The 17,393-nt window shown below is 43.7% G+C and overlaps 1 protein-coding gene and 1 pseudogene across 1 annotated transcript; one reads left to right on the forward strand and one right to left on the reverse strand.

The window, feature by feature from the left end:
* Nucleotides 1-1,948: 1,948 nt before the first annotated feature.
* Nucleotides 1,949-9,405, forward strand: LOC136552909 (probable phosphoribosylformylglycinamidine synthase, chloroplastic/mitochondrial; annotated as a pseudogene).
* A 2,111-nt stretch (nt 9,406-11,516) lies between these two features.
* On the reverse strand, nt 11,517-15,809 carry LOC136474568 (GPN-loop GTPase 3-like). Its single transcript, XM_066472135.1, has 9 exons — nt 15,507-15,809; nt 15,097-15,205; nt 14,923-15,004; nt 14,354-14,439; nt 13,942-14,045; nt 13,722-13,852; nt 13,543-13,636; nt 12,399-12,454; nt 11,517-11,821 (listed from the first exon to the last, which is right to left on the reverse strand). The coding sequence occupies exons 1-9, from the start codon at nt 15,549-15,551 to the stop codon at nt 11,722-11,724; spliced, it is 807 nt and encodes a 268-aa protein (XP_066328232.1). The 5' UTR covers nt 15,552-15,809; the 3' UTR covers nt 11,517-11,721.
* Between the last annotated feature and the right edge of the window lie 1,584 nt (nt 15,810-17,393).

The raw sequence follows: 17,393 nt of genomic DNA on the forward strand, positions 1-17,393 counted from the left end.
AAAACCGTGTGCCCTTTTTTTTTTGAAACGAAGTGCCCATAAATTTTTATAGCCCATGCAATTGTGATTCCTATAAAATTAACCAAATCTGTTCCACTTGTATAATGTGTGAATTTTACGCGTATTCCGGTTGATTAATTCTATCTATCCGGCGAAACAAACGATTCCATTTTATTGTCACAATTGCTAGCCCTTCAATCCCAAACATACACAAAAACGATAATTCCCCATGAGACATGATATATTGGAGTAGTTTAAATTTATTAGACAACCACATTGTGCTACAACTACAAGTAACAACGCTGAATTCATTCATTCATTCTTAAAGGTAGATTGCATTTGCACGACAACGGGAGAAACCTTCTTTGAATTGAAATTACAGGCACGTGTACGACTTTTCACAAACCATTTAGTACTCCTATGCTGTAGTAAGGCTCTTTGTTACTCATCGAATGGAGTTTTCGTGCAAATTGATACTCCAGTACGCTGGAACCAATATATGCAAACAAACCTGTTAATGACACTGAAACCAACCAAATACAAATACAAATGGATCAAGAGACAGACGAGCAAGTTACTGTATACCAGGTAGTGCTAGTAGTTTTACAGAACATCTGGGAGACAGATGGTTGTGCGTTTGGCATCTCGATCGAGTGCTATCATGGGGTTGGCCTCATCAGCGTCGTCGGTGGGCAGCACGAGCTGCCCCCCGCCTCCGTGTCGCGATCATGGGTGCAGCACGATGGCCTGCGCTGCGTGGTGGCGTCCACCACCGACCTCCTCGTCCTCGTCGCGCCCGCGCCCCCGAGCCCGAGCGGCCCCGCCAGTGGTCCCAGCCTTCGCACCCTGCGTCGCCGTGATCGCCAAGAAGGTCACGAGCGCCATGACCAGCAGCAACCTGCGCGTGTGCATCGAACACGACGGTGTAGCGCGGACACCCATGCCAATGAGCACAGCAACGTAGGAGTACCAGCAGACACCGACTCGTCGGGGAAGTGATGATATCTAGCTAGATCTTTTTGGTTGGGCTTGGGCTCCTTCCTTGGCTTGTTCGCAATGAACTAAGCCGGAGGATGCATCGTGCATGTGCATATATAAGCGCGGCCGGTGAGGGGAAAACACGTTCATGCATCACGGCAGTAGTCCGCAGGAAATAGGGTGCCATTTTCCCGAGATCCTCGGTGAAGTACGCGTGAAGCTTTCTCGGGTTATAGTAGTTTGTATGATCTGGGGCCGTTTCGCGGTTGTTCCATTGCCCTTGCTCTTGAACGCCCACAATGCTGCAGTGTCCTCCTCGTACGCAACAGGAGATCCGTTGTGAAACCCAAATCCAAAATCAGTCTCCAACATAATATCTATAGTTTTTAACAGAGTACCTATATAGAAGACCTATTTTGGATGCCAGGAGAGGTATAACCTAAATCTGAGTATCCTCTTTCCTGAGGACCTATTTGCAGAAAGGGTTGTCTTTTGGGTCTTATTGTTGGAGAAGACAAAAAAAAAAGTATTGAACCCTTTACACGTAACGCTACATAAAAAAAATAAATGGGTCTTATATTTTGGGTCGTGGCTGTGGACACGGTCTTACCAAGAGTTTTCATGGAATCATCAACACCGTGAAAAAAAAAATCAGGTGACTGCAATCGTTAGCCCGTTCGGTTGGCTGGTTCGTATCGTTGCTGGTTAGTTTATGTGAGAGAGAAGTACTGCTGGCTGGTTCACGTGAATAGTGTGGCTGGCTGGGTAGGCCGGGCCGGCGGAAAGGTCAAAGCTCAGTGACTGAAGCAACGGCCGGGCCCGCGCTCCACGCGCTTCAGCTCATTCCCTTATGATACGCGGCCCAACAACATTGCGCTGGGCCGACAGGCGGCGGCCACGCTGGTTAGGACCGGCCCAGTAACCTAAATAACATTGCGTTGTGGCCACGCTGGTTAGGACTTCCCTTTTTCTCCTCCCCTTTTCTCTCGCGCTCGCAGCGGCGGCGGCTGCTTCTCCAGTTCTCCGTCTCCTGCTTCCCCGCAAGCTTGTCTCGTATTCGGCGCGCCGCCGGGGAACACTCCCGGCCTGCGCCCGAGCGGAGCGGAGTGGAGTGTTCCGTCCGCGCCTCCGAGGAGTTCATTTCACGGTGCTGTTGTCCTACTCGTCCTTTTTCCCGTCTGGCTCGTTGATTCCTGCGTCTTTCGTTGGTAAGGAACCCTATCTCCATATATTTTCTGGGTCGACTGTTTCTGAGAGTTTATTTTGTGCCTAGAGCCATCGAATCCAAATCCAATACGTCCTTCTATGATCCTTCCAGTTCGTTTCATTGTTTCGGATTTTTTTTTCAACTTGGTGAGTACTGAGTAACTATCTACTAGTAGCAGCTAAGTCTAGTTTACTAGTACTTTATTTTTTTGAGGTTCGGCTACTGATCAAAGCAGCTTGGAGTGATAAAAGTACTGAGGTTAGTGTCCACTGGTTCCGAGTTCCGACGGCCTGGCAGTTGAAACCGAGATATTTTGAACCATGTACATGTCGCTGTCGTCACTCGTGAGACAACTCTAGTCACTTTTGTTATGCTACTAATAATATATGGTACCAATAATATATGCATTATCTAGAACATCTATGTTTGACGGCTTGCATGTGTAGAGGGTGTACACAGCGTACTTGTACTAGCTAGGGCCTGTTTGGAACGAAGGAATCCAAACACAGGAATAGGAAAAACGCAGGAATAAGTTATGATGAAAAGTGAAAAACTACGGGATTTCAAAATACAGGAACAGAAAATTTAGGCTGTTTGGAATACAAGAATTTATAACGTAGGAATAAAGTGCGTGGTTCAAGTACAAACCTACAGCAACGTCAGAAAAAAGCTAGATTATGGTCGATGGCACACACAAGACATCGATAAAGTGCGTGCAGCTGCCTCGGTCTTCGTGAAGGAAAAAACCAATAGGTTTGGATGGATGTTTTATTTCCTACATTTTGTGCATCGACTATTCCCTTTCCTGTGGAATGGAACTCTCTATTCCTTCGATCCAAACACTCCTATTGAATTCCTTTCCTATGGATTGTGTTCCTTCAAAATTCCCGTGAAAATCCTTCAATCCAAACAGGCCCTAAATTTGGTTCAGGGTTTAAGTGCTGTTTACTATAGCAATTGTATTTACAACAATTCAGAAGACAAGTTGTAGCATCACATGAATAATGGAGAGAGAGTTTCTTTTGATTAGTAGGCAGAGTTTTTGTCACTATTTGCAGTAATAATCAATGGTGTAATGTGCTTTGATGTTAATGTGTTCAGGCTAAGAGTGTCCTAGTCTTTGAAGTTTGAACTTACCTATAGAAGCACACTAACGTGGTGAGCCTGTAGAAATAGTTTTTCTTTAATCATGTCTCTACATTTTTCACTTGAGGAACTGTTTTGCATGAGTTTATTAGTAGCACTACCTTCCTGACATTTGAAATGATGGCACTGTAATCTTTGGGGTCACAAATAAATTGAGGAACTTGTTCAAAAGAAATGATCTCCTGTCATGATTGTTTTATCTTCTTTGCTTCGGCATGCTCATATCTCTTGTACATCTTTGCATCCCTTCTATAATTTCACGCTTGATTCAACATAACCCTGGTTCCCAATTGATGTGCAGATCTCCCATTCTCTTTTGACAAGAAATAAAAAATAAAAATCCTTTGGTTTGGGATGGCATCACCTGGCCAAATGACGGCAAGCAATCTGTTACGGACTGAAGGCTTTCCTGGAAATATGGTATAGAGTCTATGAAATAACACAATTTATTTTTGGCTGGCATTAGCTTGTTCTTATGTTTGTTCTCTACATAGGGAAAAAGATGTGGTTTAATTCCTGCGAGAAGTCTTGGATCAAGAAGATTGCGAATGACTCAACACTGCTTCCATCAACAGCATATTTGTTGGCCACGTCTACAAAGAGTTATGACTCGTAATATCCGATTGTCGTCATCTCCTGGGGGCCGTGGCATCCAAGGGGTTTGACAGTCCATTAGTTGAGAAACCTGATACTGCGTTGGATGTTGGAATTATTCACTTGTACCGTATACCATTTCTTCAAGAAAGTGAAACCATGGAGCTGCTCAAGAAAGTGAAGGCAAAGGTTTCTGCTAATATTGTTGATATACTGACTGAGCAGTGCTTCAACATCAATTGGACAATCCACTCACTCCTGAGAAGCTTTCAACACTTCATTGGCTCTTAGCAGAAACTTATGAACCTGAGAAGTTGCAAACTAGGAGCTTTCTGGAGGATGAAGTATCTAGAAATTCTTGTACTGTCATTGTTGAGGTTGGTCCCCGGATGACATTTTCAACAGCATTCTCGACCAATGCTGTCTCAATTTGTAAATCTCTCTCATTAGTAGAAGTGACACGACTAGAGAGATCAAGAAGATACCTTTTGCGCCTTGAGCCTGGTGGTGATCCACTTGATGAAAGTCAGCTCAAAGAATTCGCTGCATTGGTTCATGATAGAATGACAGAGTGCATTTATCCCAACAAGCTCACATCATTTCAATCAGACGTAGTTCCTGAACCTGTCCGTGTTGTTCCAGTCATTGAAAGGGGAGAAGAAGCATTGGAAGAAATAAATGTGAAGATGGGACTTGCTTTTGACAAACAAGATATTGACTACTATACACACCTCTTCAGAGATGATATTAAACGCAATCCAACTACCGTGGAACTTTTTGATATTGCACAATCCAATAGCGAACATAGCAGACATTGGTTTTTTAATGGAAAGCTTGTAATAGACGGAGAGACCATGCCAACCACTTTGTTCCAGTTAGTGAAGAGTCCCCTGAAAGCCAACCACAATAACTCTGTCATCGGATTCAAGGATAACTCGAGTGCAATAAAAGGATTCCCAGTAAATCAGCTGCGCCCAACAATTCCGGGTTTCACTTCACCATTATCCATTATCATGCGTGAGCTAGATATTTTATTCACAGCAGAAACCCATAACTTTCCATGCGCTGTTGCACCATACCCTGGAGCTGAGACGGGTGCAGGTGGCCGTATAAGGGACACACATGCCACTGGGAAGGGTTTCTTTTGTTGTTGCTTCCACTGCTGGTTACTGTGTTGGTAATCTTCGAATTGACAATTCAAATGCACCCTGGGAGGACCCTTCATTTTCTTACCCAGTGAATCTGGCCTCTCCATTGCAAATTCTTGTTGATGCTAGTGATGGTGCATCTGACTATGGGAACAAGTTCGGTGAGCCTCTAATTCAGGGATATACCAGAACATTTGGGATGAGGTTGCTAAATGGGGAGCGGCGTGAATGGTTGAAGCCTATAATGTTCAGTGGAGCTATAGGGCAAATTGACCATGCACACATATCAAAGGGTGACCCAGAAATTGGCATGCTAGTTGTGAAGATTGGTGGTCCAGCGTACAGAATTGGTATGGGCGGTGGTGCTGCCTCGAGTATGGTTAGTGGCCAGAACGATGCAGAGCTTGATTTCAACGCAGTACAGCGTGGAGATGCCGAGATGGCACAGAAATTGTATCGTGTAGTCAGGGCATGTGCAGAAATGGGACAGAGCAATCCTATCATCAGCATTCATGATCAGGGTGCAGGAGGAAATTGTAATGTTGTGAAGGAAATAATATATCCTAAGGGAGCTGAAATTGATATCCGTTCAATTGTTGTTGGTGATCATACATTGTCGGTCTTGGAGATATGGGGTGCTGAGTACCAGGAACAGGATGCACTACTTGTGAAACCTGAGAGCAGAAGCCTGTTAGAATCGCTTTGTGAGAGGGAAAGAGTTTCAATGGCTGTCATTGGGAAAATTGATGGCTGTGGAAAAATTGTGTTGATTGATAGCGCTGCTGTGGAGCATTCCAAGCTGAATGGCCTCCCTCCTCCAACCCCTGTTGAAGAACTTGAGCTTGAAAAGGTTTTAGGAGATATGCCTCAGAAGACCTTCGTGTTCAGGCGTGTTTCTCAAGTCACAGAGCCTTTAGACATTGCACCTGGGGTGACACTACTAGATGCTCTGAAGCGAGTATTAAGGCTCCCATCCGTGTGTTCAAAACGTTTCTTGACCACTAAGGTTGATAGGTGTGTGACAGGTCTTGTTGCACAACAGCAGACAGTTGGGCCTCTCCAACTCCCGCTTGCTGATGTGGCTGTGATTGCACAGACGTACACAGACCTAACAGGTGGTGCTTGCAGCATTGGAGAACAACCAATAAAGGGTTTGCTTAATCCTAAGGCCATGGCCAGACTTGCTGTTGGGGAGGCCTTGACTAATCTTGTTTGGGCTAAGGTTACATCACTTGCTGATGTCAAAGCAAGCGGGAATTGGATGTACGCTGCAAAGCTTGATGGCGAAGGTGCAGATATGTATGATGCAGCTGTTGCATTGGCTGACTGCATGATTGAACTTGGTATTGCAATAGATGGGGGAAAGGACAGTCTTTCCATGGCAGCTCAGTGTGATGGTGAAGTCGTCAAGGCTCCTGGAAATCTGGTCATCAGTACTTACGTGACATGTCCTGATATAACATTGACAGTAACCCCTGATTTGAAGCTCGGCAAGGATGGAATTCTTCTGCATATTGATCTTGCTAAAGGAAATCGCCGTCTCGGTGGTTCTGCTCTTGCACAAGCATTTGATCAAATTGGAAATGACTGCCCGGACATTGATGATGTTCTGTACTTGAAGAAGGTATTTGAGGCCATTCAGGAATTGCTCAGTGAACGTCTTATTTCAGCAGGCCATGACATAAGCGATGGTGGCCTTATTGTGAGTGTTCTTGAGATGGCATTTGCTGGTAACTGTGGTTTTAAGCTCGACATAGACTTAGAAGATAGGAGCCTTATTGAAGGACTTTTTGCAGAGGAACTTGGCCTCATTATTGAAGTACACTCGAAATATCTCAACATCGTGAAGCAAAAGCTTGAAATAGCAGGCATTTCTGCTAATGTTATTGGAGAAGTTACTAGCTTACCAGAAATAGAAGTTTTTGTTGATGGCAATCTGCATCTCAAGGAAAAAACTTCGGATCTCAGGGATCTGTGGGAGGAAACGAGCTTCCAGCTTGAGGAGTTACAACGTCTGAAATCTTGTGTCAAACTTGAGAAAGAAGGACTAAAATGCAGGACATCACCATCATGGTCTCTGTCTTTTACCCCCAAATTCACAGATGGGAAACTGTTGACTGCTTCCTCGAAACCAAAGGTTGCCATCATTCGTGAAGAAGGGAGCAATGGGGACAGGGAAATGGCTGCTGCATTCCACGCTGCTGGATTTGAACCATGGGATATTACAATGTCAGACCTCTTGGCTGGGAAGTCTTCTCTCAAGGAGTTCCGAGGGATTGCGTTTGTTGGTGGTTTCAGCTATGCAGATGTGCTGGATTCAGCGAAAGGCTGGGCTGCATCAATCAGGTTTAACCAACCCCTCATTCAGCAATTCCAGGACTTCTACCACAGGCCAGACACGTTTAGCCTTGGAGTATGCAATGGTTGTCAGCTTATGGCTCTTCTTGGCTGGGTGCCAGGGTCAGGTGTTGGAGGTTCTCTTGGTACAGGTGATGATTTGTCCCAGCCGAGGTTTATTCACAATGAATCTGGTCGTTTTGAGTGCCGGTTTACCAGTGTGTCCATTGGCGATTCTCCTGCTATTATGTTCAAAGGGATGGAAGGTTCCACCTTGGGTGTTTGGAGTGCTCATGGCGAGGGAAGAGCTTTCTTCCCAGATGAAAATGCTCTAGCTACTGTTGTGAAGTCTAATCTGGCTCCTGTGCGGTATTGTGATGATTATAACAATATTACTGAGACTTATCCCTTCAATCCTAATGGTTCTCCACTAGGTATAGCAGCCCTTTGCTCACCTGATGGGAGGCACCTGGCTATGATGCCGCATCCAGAGCGTTGCTTCATGATGTGGCAATATCCATGGTATCCTAAGGAATGGCAGGTTGAGGAGAGTGGCCCCAGCCCTTGGCTGCGAATGTTCCAGAATGCTAGAGAATGGTGCTCATAGTGCAGGTAAATCAATCTTATCAGCTGCTTTCCACTTCTGTTTGTGGCACTCGGAATTCAATTTTAGTAGAACCTTAACTACCTGTGGTTTTTTTTTTGTGAAGTTGTGCACCGTTTCATTTCGACCAGAGGTTGTTATAGAACGGAGAATGTTATTAACATGTCAAGTTCCATTTAATAGAACCTTATTCTTTCCTGCCAGTATTCTGTCAAAGAAGAACCTTATTCTTTTTTAAGGCCTGGTGCAAGCGGTAGAGTCTTACCGCCTGTGACCGGAAGGTCCCGGGTTCGAGTCGCGGTCTCCTCGCATTGCACAGGCGAGGGTAAGGCTTGCCACCGACACCCTTCCCCGGATCCCGCACAGAGCGGGAGCTCTCTGCACTGGGTACGCCCTTTTATTCTGTCAAAGAAGAACCTTATTCTTTTTTAAGTACACTTTTTGAACCTTTGGATGCTGTAGAGAAGCCGTTTATTGGATGGAACTATTCAAATTGATTCGGTGACCCAGTTAGCCTGGCCGTCAGACAGTTACAAGTTAGCAAAACCATAAATTAGTTCAAAATGCCTAATACACTTAAGCTTTTATTATAACTTAACTTGGCTACTTTGTGTATGATTTTAAAGCTTATTTGCACTTACTGAGCACTTTATGCTCTGGTATCGAAATGTTTTGTTGCATCTGTTGTACTATGACCTTTCTTGCTCGTTTCCAGTGTTCTGTTAGGTGCATCTTCCCATATCATGCTTACTAGTTCATTTTTTCCAAACATTATGATTTTGCAGGGCAGCTCCCTGCTGCAAGGATGTAGTCACCGAGGCACCAGCTGTTACGAGTATATGGATAATTGGTGGTTGTATTGCCCCATTCGATGACCCCTTTTTGGCAGAATAAATGTGTTTTGACCATCAAATACATTATCTTGTAATAAATGTATCAGAATTGAAATTTTGAAAATGGAGAACTGTCTGGTTTTCACTAGTCGGAAGGCCCCAGATCTGATTCCATATACTGGTTCAGTGACACGGTGAATACCCCATCCGTGGTCCGTGGATCAGCATGTCATCCCTTGCCCTTTTTGCTTTCAATAAGATTAAATTTAATCTTACTTGTCCAGTGCCTTCGATTTCGTGCACTTGCTATAACCAACCCTTTCAAATTGTCTGGCAGGCAGCATACAACCACGCCCCATTCACCGAGGTACCGGCTATCAGGGCGCCCACAACAAATGCAGAACTTTTCTAGACAACAAATATTGTAGAGCCGCACTTGAGAAAAATTTACCTTACTGGTTGTGTGGCCCCATTTCCATTTGACGATTCTCTTCTGATGGAATAAATGTGTTTGAACATCAATACATTATTCTTGTAATAAATGTATTGAATTTAAAATTTGAAATTGAGAACTGCCTGGTTTTCGCTAGTCGGTGAGGGCCCAGATCTTGAGTCCATATCCTGATGATGGTTGTCAATGACACGCTGAGTACCCCATCCTGTCATCCATGGATTTGCATGTCATCGCTTGTCCTTTTTCTTGCATATATAAGATTAAATTTAGGACGTGGCTAGCGCCCGGGTCCGGACGCCCGCGCCGCCGCCCGTCTTGCGTTCCGCGCCCGCCCGCCCATGTCTCGCCTGCTGCGCACGCCTGCGCCAGTGGGGACTACCTCCGTCTTCCCGCGCCTGACATCAAGACAAAACAACAAAAAGACGAGAAGGGAGATACAACATTCAATCTAGTTTTAAAACATCTATGTGCAACAATTGCAACATACGATCGGAAACAAATAAAACATTTGAAAAATACGTCTGAAACACTTGCAAAAACACCTAAAATACACTTAAAACCATTGTAAAAATATACGCAACATCCTGATAAAAACACTTGCATCATATGTGTGAAAACATATGCAACATCCAGATAAACACACTTGCAACATTCGTCGAAAAAAAACAGATGAAACATTGAGAACATGAGATTGCAACATATGTGTACAGCTATTGCAACATCCCGATCTACTTTTGCAACATCCGTATGAAACACTTGCAACATACCTCTGAAACATTTGAAACAGACGCTTGCAATATGTTTTTCACCCTTCTTCCATACAACGTAGCGCAAAGCGGGGAATGGCCGATTTCGGCCAGCCCGTAGCCGAGGATGGTGGCTCGGCCTGGCAGCAGCCAGTTGCGCCAACGCCTGGCCTGGGCCTGGCCAACGACGCTCCCCCTCTCCTGGGCACAGCGAAGGACGGAGCATGGCGGTGCAGCAGGCGATGGAGGCGCTGCTACACTCGCCGAGCACGCGCATGGAGCTTGGAGACGGAGGGCGGGGCGTCAGTGACTGGGTCCGGCGGTAGCTGCAGTCAATGGGGTGGCTGGCAGCGTACCTTACGCCGAGGATTCCTCATCTCCACGGGGGACAGAGGTGCTGCGGGGATGGGGCGCCGCGGGGGATGGCGGGCGGTGGCGGCACGCCGGAGTGGATGGTGGGGGCGGGCTGGAGGCAGAACCACGGCGGATTGGGACGGTCGGACAGCCGCACGGCGCTGTGAAGCCACCGCGACGCACGAGCGTGGAATGGGGAGACGAGCTTCCATGAGGATTTGATTTTTTTTTTAAGGTGAGCCGCGCGAATGGGGCGAGACATCTGGCTTTTCAGACATCTTAATGGTAGCATTATTGTTAAATTTACTCTTACTCGTCCTCGGGTGCCTTTGATTCGTGCACTCGCTACTGATTTCCCAAGCAACGTGGAGAATGCTTATCGTGCTATCTCAATTTATCGATGCTTCTGCGCGGTCAAGCACCACCAGAACCATCTTGGTATGCATGTTGATAATATATCCGACGCGAGGTAAGTGAACTAACCCATTCTGGTAGAAGCTTCGAACAGCTCAAAAGAGCCCTGCAGCGTCTCACTGTTGCAACGAGAGCAGTATGCCCGTAGGCCCATAAACAGAGGTGGATTATGAGTTGATAATATATCCGACGCGAGGTAAGTGAACTACCCATTCTGGTAGAAGCTTCGAACAGCTCAAAAGAGCCCTGCAGCGTCTCACTGTTGCAACGAGAGCAGTATGCCCGAAGGCCCATAAACAGAGGTGGATTATGAGCCAACTGCATTTTTTTCAAGTTTTCTTTAAAATTAACATAATCTTATCTATCAGTCTCACGAGCCAACTTCACTTTTTTTTATCTTTCTTTGAAATTGACACTCTTATTTATCATGATCTCCTAAATTAGAGAGAACTTCAAAGCGAGCTTAATGAGCTGCAATCACTTAAAATCAACTTTTATATATAAAAAAAAACGAGTTCAGAAGAAAAAAAACGTTTTTTCAACCAATCACCGAGCCAGCTCAACGAACTTAGTCCAGCCCAGCCCATAAACTACACAATCGATTTGGCATCAAGCTCACCGTTGCTAGGTTTCTAGTAGCACTACAAATACAGCACCCATTGAATCGATTTTGATAAACCAAGGAGTGATGAGAGAGAACAGGACCATCAAGGCGTCAATTTTACTGGAACTTGCAGATATGAGTGCTCTGCTTTAGTTTCGAACTTACATAGACCATTTAGATGTCATCAGCATCCTATGACATTTTTTTGCATGCCTGCAGCCTGCGCCATACATATATTCCCAAAGGCCACTACACTACTACCAACTAGTTTGCAGCTCCTTCGGCATCCAATGAGGCAATTACTAGTCTTCGTCCTCGATGGGCTCAAAGTCCCTGACCTTCACATCTGCATCTTCCCCGTACTGGATACAGGTGTCGATGTACGACAGCACATATTGTATGCTGCAGAAACAGGGCCATTCAGGGATATGACTATATGAGAACAGAACAAACTCAAATATAGCATGATAAAAGAATTGAAATTTTGCATATCCACAAATACCATGTCAAAAGAAATATAACAGCCAGCAAGGAAGATCGAATCGGTGATACCAATTCATTTCAAGCTAGCTAAAGTCCCCTTCCTTTTCATTAAAATAACGCATATCCTGTTACGGTCTTTCATAAAGTTGCCAGATTTAGACTTCTTTTTATCCCCAGGGCAAGATCTAGGGTCAAATCAAGCACGATATTGTAATAGCAGCAGAATACACAATAGTAACACATTAGTGGTGCCTAGTGTGCAACACTGCTACTGCATCAGAAATGAGGTGTCAAGATGGAAGTACGTCTTCCAGGTTAAATGTGGTATATGAAATGTGCATTTGTAGGCATAATAGCAGAGTACTATGCCAAGGGATCCAGTGACAAAAGGCTACATCGATCATAGTATAGTTTACAGGAGTTTTGCGCAATACACTAAGAACCATAAACTTAACCATGTAATAGATATTGTTAACATTACAAAAAACAGTTTTACCTGCTTTCCTTTCTCAAATCAAGTGGTATGAAATTAACCATGCTGTAATCATCAACCTACATGATGGAATTGAGATTAATATCGCAGGTTGATAGCACCAAAACAAGGTACTGTAAAAATATTAAACATGACGCTGAAGAAAGTGAGACAAGTAGAATATTGACTTAGTTCACAAATGTACAAAAGAAACAAGAATATAGCACGTTAGTATATACAAAATAATTAAACAAGCATGCAAATGAATACATCTGCTTGTTTGTAAAACTTTATATCAATGTTTCTGAGCTTGTGGCCAAGCACAAAGAAACTGAACTACTTCAAATGGCTAATGCAATACACTTTCAGACAATCATAACTCATGAGGCTTCCACTGGAATGCATATGGACTCAGTAAAAGTAAAGTATTCAAATATAGTATATATTACTATTTACTAGATTAAAAAATTAAACTGGTAGAAATCCATGTGAAAATACAGCACAATCTGAATTTTCTAAGATATCCCCAGATTTGGCAGTGCTTGCAATCAGAGCATTAAACAGATTTGATCTACTCCAGAAGACCTCACCACAGCCAAGAATCGGTAATAGAATACTTCCACTTCCCATCCCATCCATAAATAAACAAAACAAAGGTGAACTGCCCGTGGTCCATTGGACAACAAGTTACATGCACCATAGAACTCAAATATTAAATGTTCAAACACACTAAAGCTGTTGTAACTGTATCTGGCTTATAAGACGTAAGCACCAAGGAAGACGATCTGTTCCATGGCAGTACCACATTGAAGGAACATTAGGCTCAAGCTATACTTTTAGCATATCTTAACTTGGCTATCAATTTATATCCAAAGGATAAATTTAAATGCACAAATCCAACAATTGGGGTGCACGGCATCACTAGAGAAAGGGCGTACCCAGTGCAGAGAGCTCCCGCTCTGTGTGGGGTCTAGGGAAGGGTGTCAGTGGCAAGCCTTACCCTTGCCTGTGCAATGCGAGGAGACCGCGACTCGAACCCAGGACCTTCCGGTCACAGGCGGTAACACTCTACCGTTTGCACTAGGCCCGCCCTTCTAACGGCATCACTAAAGAACTCTGATAAAAATATTTTAAGGTAAATGCTTGCATGAAGTCATAGTAGGTCTACCAGTTCAGCTAAACACTTGTTCAACTTGCCAAATCGGGGTGCCATCTGCCGATTCAGCTGTGAAAGAAGAACCTGTGCATTCGGGTCCAGGTACCTAGAGACATTGGAACATTAATACAGACAAGGAAATTCAAACCTTTGGAACTATGCAAGGGATGAAAGAGAAAAAAAAGGCATACTCTTCTACTTCTTTTTTGTTGGAGACCAGATCCATCTTTGAAAGGATGTTGATATGAGGAAGTTCAAGCTGAATCATAGCTGATAGAGAAGCCATGCAACCACTGATGTATTTCGTTACATCACTGACAAACTGGACCATGAAAACAGAACTGAAATCAGGCATGTGTTTTTGTTTAATATATCTTCATTGCCAAGAAAATTTCTATTCATGATTCAAACCTGTGAATCAAGAAGGTAAACAGCGCAAACATTGAAATTTTTTCGTTTCAGGTGCTCAACAAAGTTCCGCAGAACTGGAACATGCGTGAAGAGTTCAATCTGGCCTGGAAAAGCAAGATGCAGAAAATTATTAACCGATACATGTGATGTCGACCATATAAATATGTAGTTTTTCATGTATAGAATTGTTATTAGAAAGACATATACACTAGAATTGCTAAACAAACCAGAGGTAAACCCAAAATGGTATTTGTGTATAATTGATGGACAAGTATAATGCACAATCAGTAAAAAAAGACTGATGATTGCCTGTTTTGTCACATTAATGTAAGTGGTAAGAATAGTAAATGAGATGAAACCGTGCAACTATTAAGAAACAATCAAAGCATGCAAAGATGAATTGAGAATATACCAGGGCAATCAAACACAAGATAGTCATCATCCAAGTAGTTCTCCAGCTGTTCATCAAACCAATCATCCAAGCTGTCTTCTAGGTGCCTGAGGTTTTGTTAAGGAAACAGAAATTGAAAGCATAAAATCCTAGCAAAACAAACTCCATGAACATAAGGAACAATATCATCATGAATTACATTGTCATAAGTTAGCTAGATTAGTTCTTGATTTTAGCCAATCCGTCCTGCAACATTCTCTGTCATATCAGTGAACATCCAATGATTGCATGGCCACAATCTACAGGGCTTATGTCTAATGGTCAAACAAATGAACGGTGGCCTTAAAAAAAATATGCAATAAATGTTGAAACTCAAAATATCAGTCTCACAGAGCAACAACCAAGTGCAAATAAAAGGTAACGCAAATCCAGTTTCAGCACCTAACAGCCTGGTTTTGCATCTCCAACCCATTAACAAGCAATAAGTGTAAAAATGCACCATCAACACGGCCATTAGTTCAGAACTAATCAACTAAATAGCTTTGGCAGCCTATAAAATAAACAAAAATAATGCTTAAATAACAGGATACTCCATGCAGTAGATGAGACCGCCATTTGGCCCCAGCCCAATCTCCTCCATAACATCATCCAATGAAATCAGCTCTCTGATATCTGCCAAAATGCAAGGCAATAAAAAGTAAGTGAGAACAATACTTTACTGTGGGTAAAAGCTTTACATTGTAACACATAAGCAGAAAAATTACCCATATCTACAGGATAGTCGAAGTGCTCAGCAGCTGGATCGAGATTGACAATATGAATTGTCCTGCCCACAGTCTGGCAATGGTCGTACAAACTGGAGCAATAAGTTGACTGCAAACACACCACAAGTGACCAATTAGAGCAAGCTATCATCAACTCCTCCTTAATCAGACCCTAAACCCCCAGTGTGGCAAGAAACCCTACCAGGTCACTACGAATACGAAACCAAGTATACCCGATCGAAACAAGCAGGAACAGAAACATGATATCGGAGGGGACACCATCAGAACCCTAATCGAACTGAGTCGTTCCCAACTCTGACTAGCGCCAGCGGGCGAGCAAAGCATCCCGTTTCCCAAAGGTAAGCGCGAGGGGGAGAGGTCCGGGAGTCGGGGTGGAAGGGGACCGGTACCTTGCCGCTTCCAGCGGGGCCGATGACGAGCTGCGCGTATCCCATGGCGGCGCGAGGGCGGCGGATCGAAGCGAGTCGGCCGGAGGGGTTGCGAGTGTAGTAGGACCTAAAAGAGCTGGAGGTGGGGCGTGCTACAGGAGGAGATGTTGGGGGTGGAGAAGCGGGGAATCAGAAGGCGGAGGAGATGGCGGCGGCGAGGTAAGCGGCGCACCAAACGACGGCGGCGAGGAGGGTGCTGATTAGGGCGGACAGGGCCATCGACGTCGCGTTGGGACTACCCTTGCTGCCCTCAAACGCACTTGCTCAGGCTGCGTTTAGTTCACTAAATGAAAATTTTTGACGTCACATTGGATGTTTTGGAACGTTCGAAGGGGTTTTCGGATACTAATAAAAAAAACTAATTACATAGCTCCTCCGAAAACTGTGAGACGAATTTATTAAGTTTAATTAATTCGTCATTAGCGCATGTTATTACTGTAGCAGTTATGGCTAATCATTGACTAATTAGTTTTGAAATATTCGTCTTGCGATTTTCAATCAAACTGTGTAATTAGTTTTTTTCGTCTATATTTAATACTTTATACATGTGCCGTAAAATTTGATGCGATAATTTGAGTTAAAAATTTTTGGTAACTAAACCAGGCCTCAAATGGTCTGGGTTTGGTTCACGTGGCCGCTCGGGCTTTTTTGCGGCAGCCTCGTTGATGAGTCGGTTCTGGAGTCGGGGGCGTGGCCGTGATGTGGACCGTGGAGACGTGTCGCCGTTGGCTTGCTGTGTCGCCCGTGTGCCGGGCGGTCCACGTTCCAGCTCGTATGGAAATCTGCCATCTCGTCTCCGCGATGGCGCGATGCAAAACAACCACATTGTCGGACGAAATGAACTTTTATGAAGATTGAATGGAAACCCAAGGTGGCGTGAGGCATGACCGTACAACGCAGTAGTGATTGAGAAGATCAGAACATTAAGGCCTAATTTGAAAACTTCAAGATCCTGGACTTTTTCTTAGGTGGATAATCCATGAGGATATCATTCTAATTTTTAATAGGGATTTTCCATCTCTAGGTTTTGCTCTCCCTAGCTTCCAAAAGGGACCTAAAGAGTCGACATGCAAGAAAATAGCTTGGTCATTGCTCTCTCTATTCTAAAATAAAATAAAAATATCAGACAAATCTAACAATTTTAAATTTGACTAAGTTTATAAAAAACAGTATTAACACAAATAAATTTATCATGAAAATCTATTTCATAACTAATCTAGTAATATTTCTTACATATTATACGTATTAGTGCTTCTTTGTATATATTTAGTCAAATTTGTAATTTTTGACTCCTCAAGAAATAATATTTTTATTTTTTATACAATTAGGGTGGAGGGAGTACTCCCTAGCGCTTCCGCGTAGGGCTGGATATCGAGCCAGCTTGACTCGGCTCGGTCCAGCTCGAGCTAGCTCGTTAGGCTAACAAGCCAGAGTTTGGCTCGGCTCGTTACCGAGCTCGAGCTGACTCGTTTAGCTCGCGAGCTACTACAAAAAAAAAATAATAAGACACACATGTTTATAATGTTTATGCTACATTAATTTCAGAAGGTGATGTTCACCATTATGCAACTATACATGATTAATATATATCAGGTTTATCAAAAATATCAACCATGCAACATAACTGGTCCATCCATGATCATGCAGTTCCAGCATACTAACTAATTGTTTGCCACCACAAACTTAGGAAAGTCCACAGATTCAATGTCAGCGTCATCATCTTCTCTCTGGAAAACAATCCATAAAATCAACATTTAAGTACCACAACAATTATAAAATTAAAATTCATATGAAACAACTGAAAATAAGGATTACATACTAATAGAATAGGTGTACACTTCTAGGTCA

Source organism: Miscanthus floridulus, chromosome 1 (assembly GCF_019320115.1).
Source record: "Miscanthus floridulus cultivar M001 chromosome 1, ASM1932011v1, whole genome shotgun sequence".
Classification (NCBI taxonomy): domain Eukaryota; kingdom Viridiplantae; phylum Streptophyta; class Magnoliopsida; order Poales; family Poaceae; genus Miscanthus; species Miscanthus floridulus.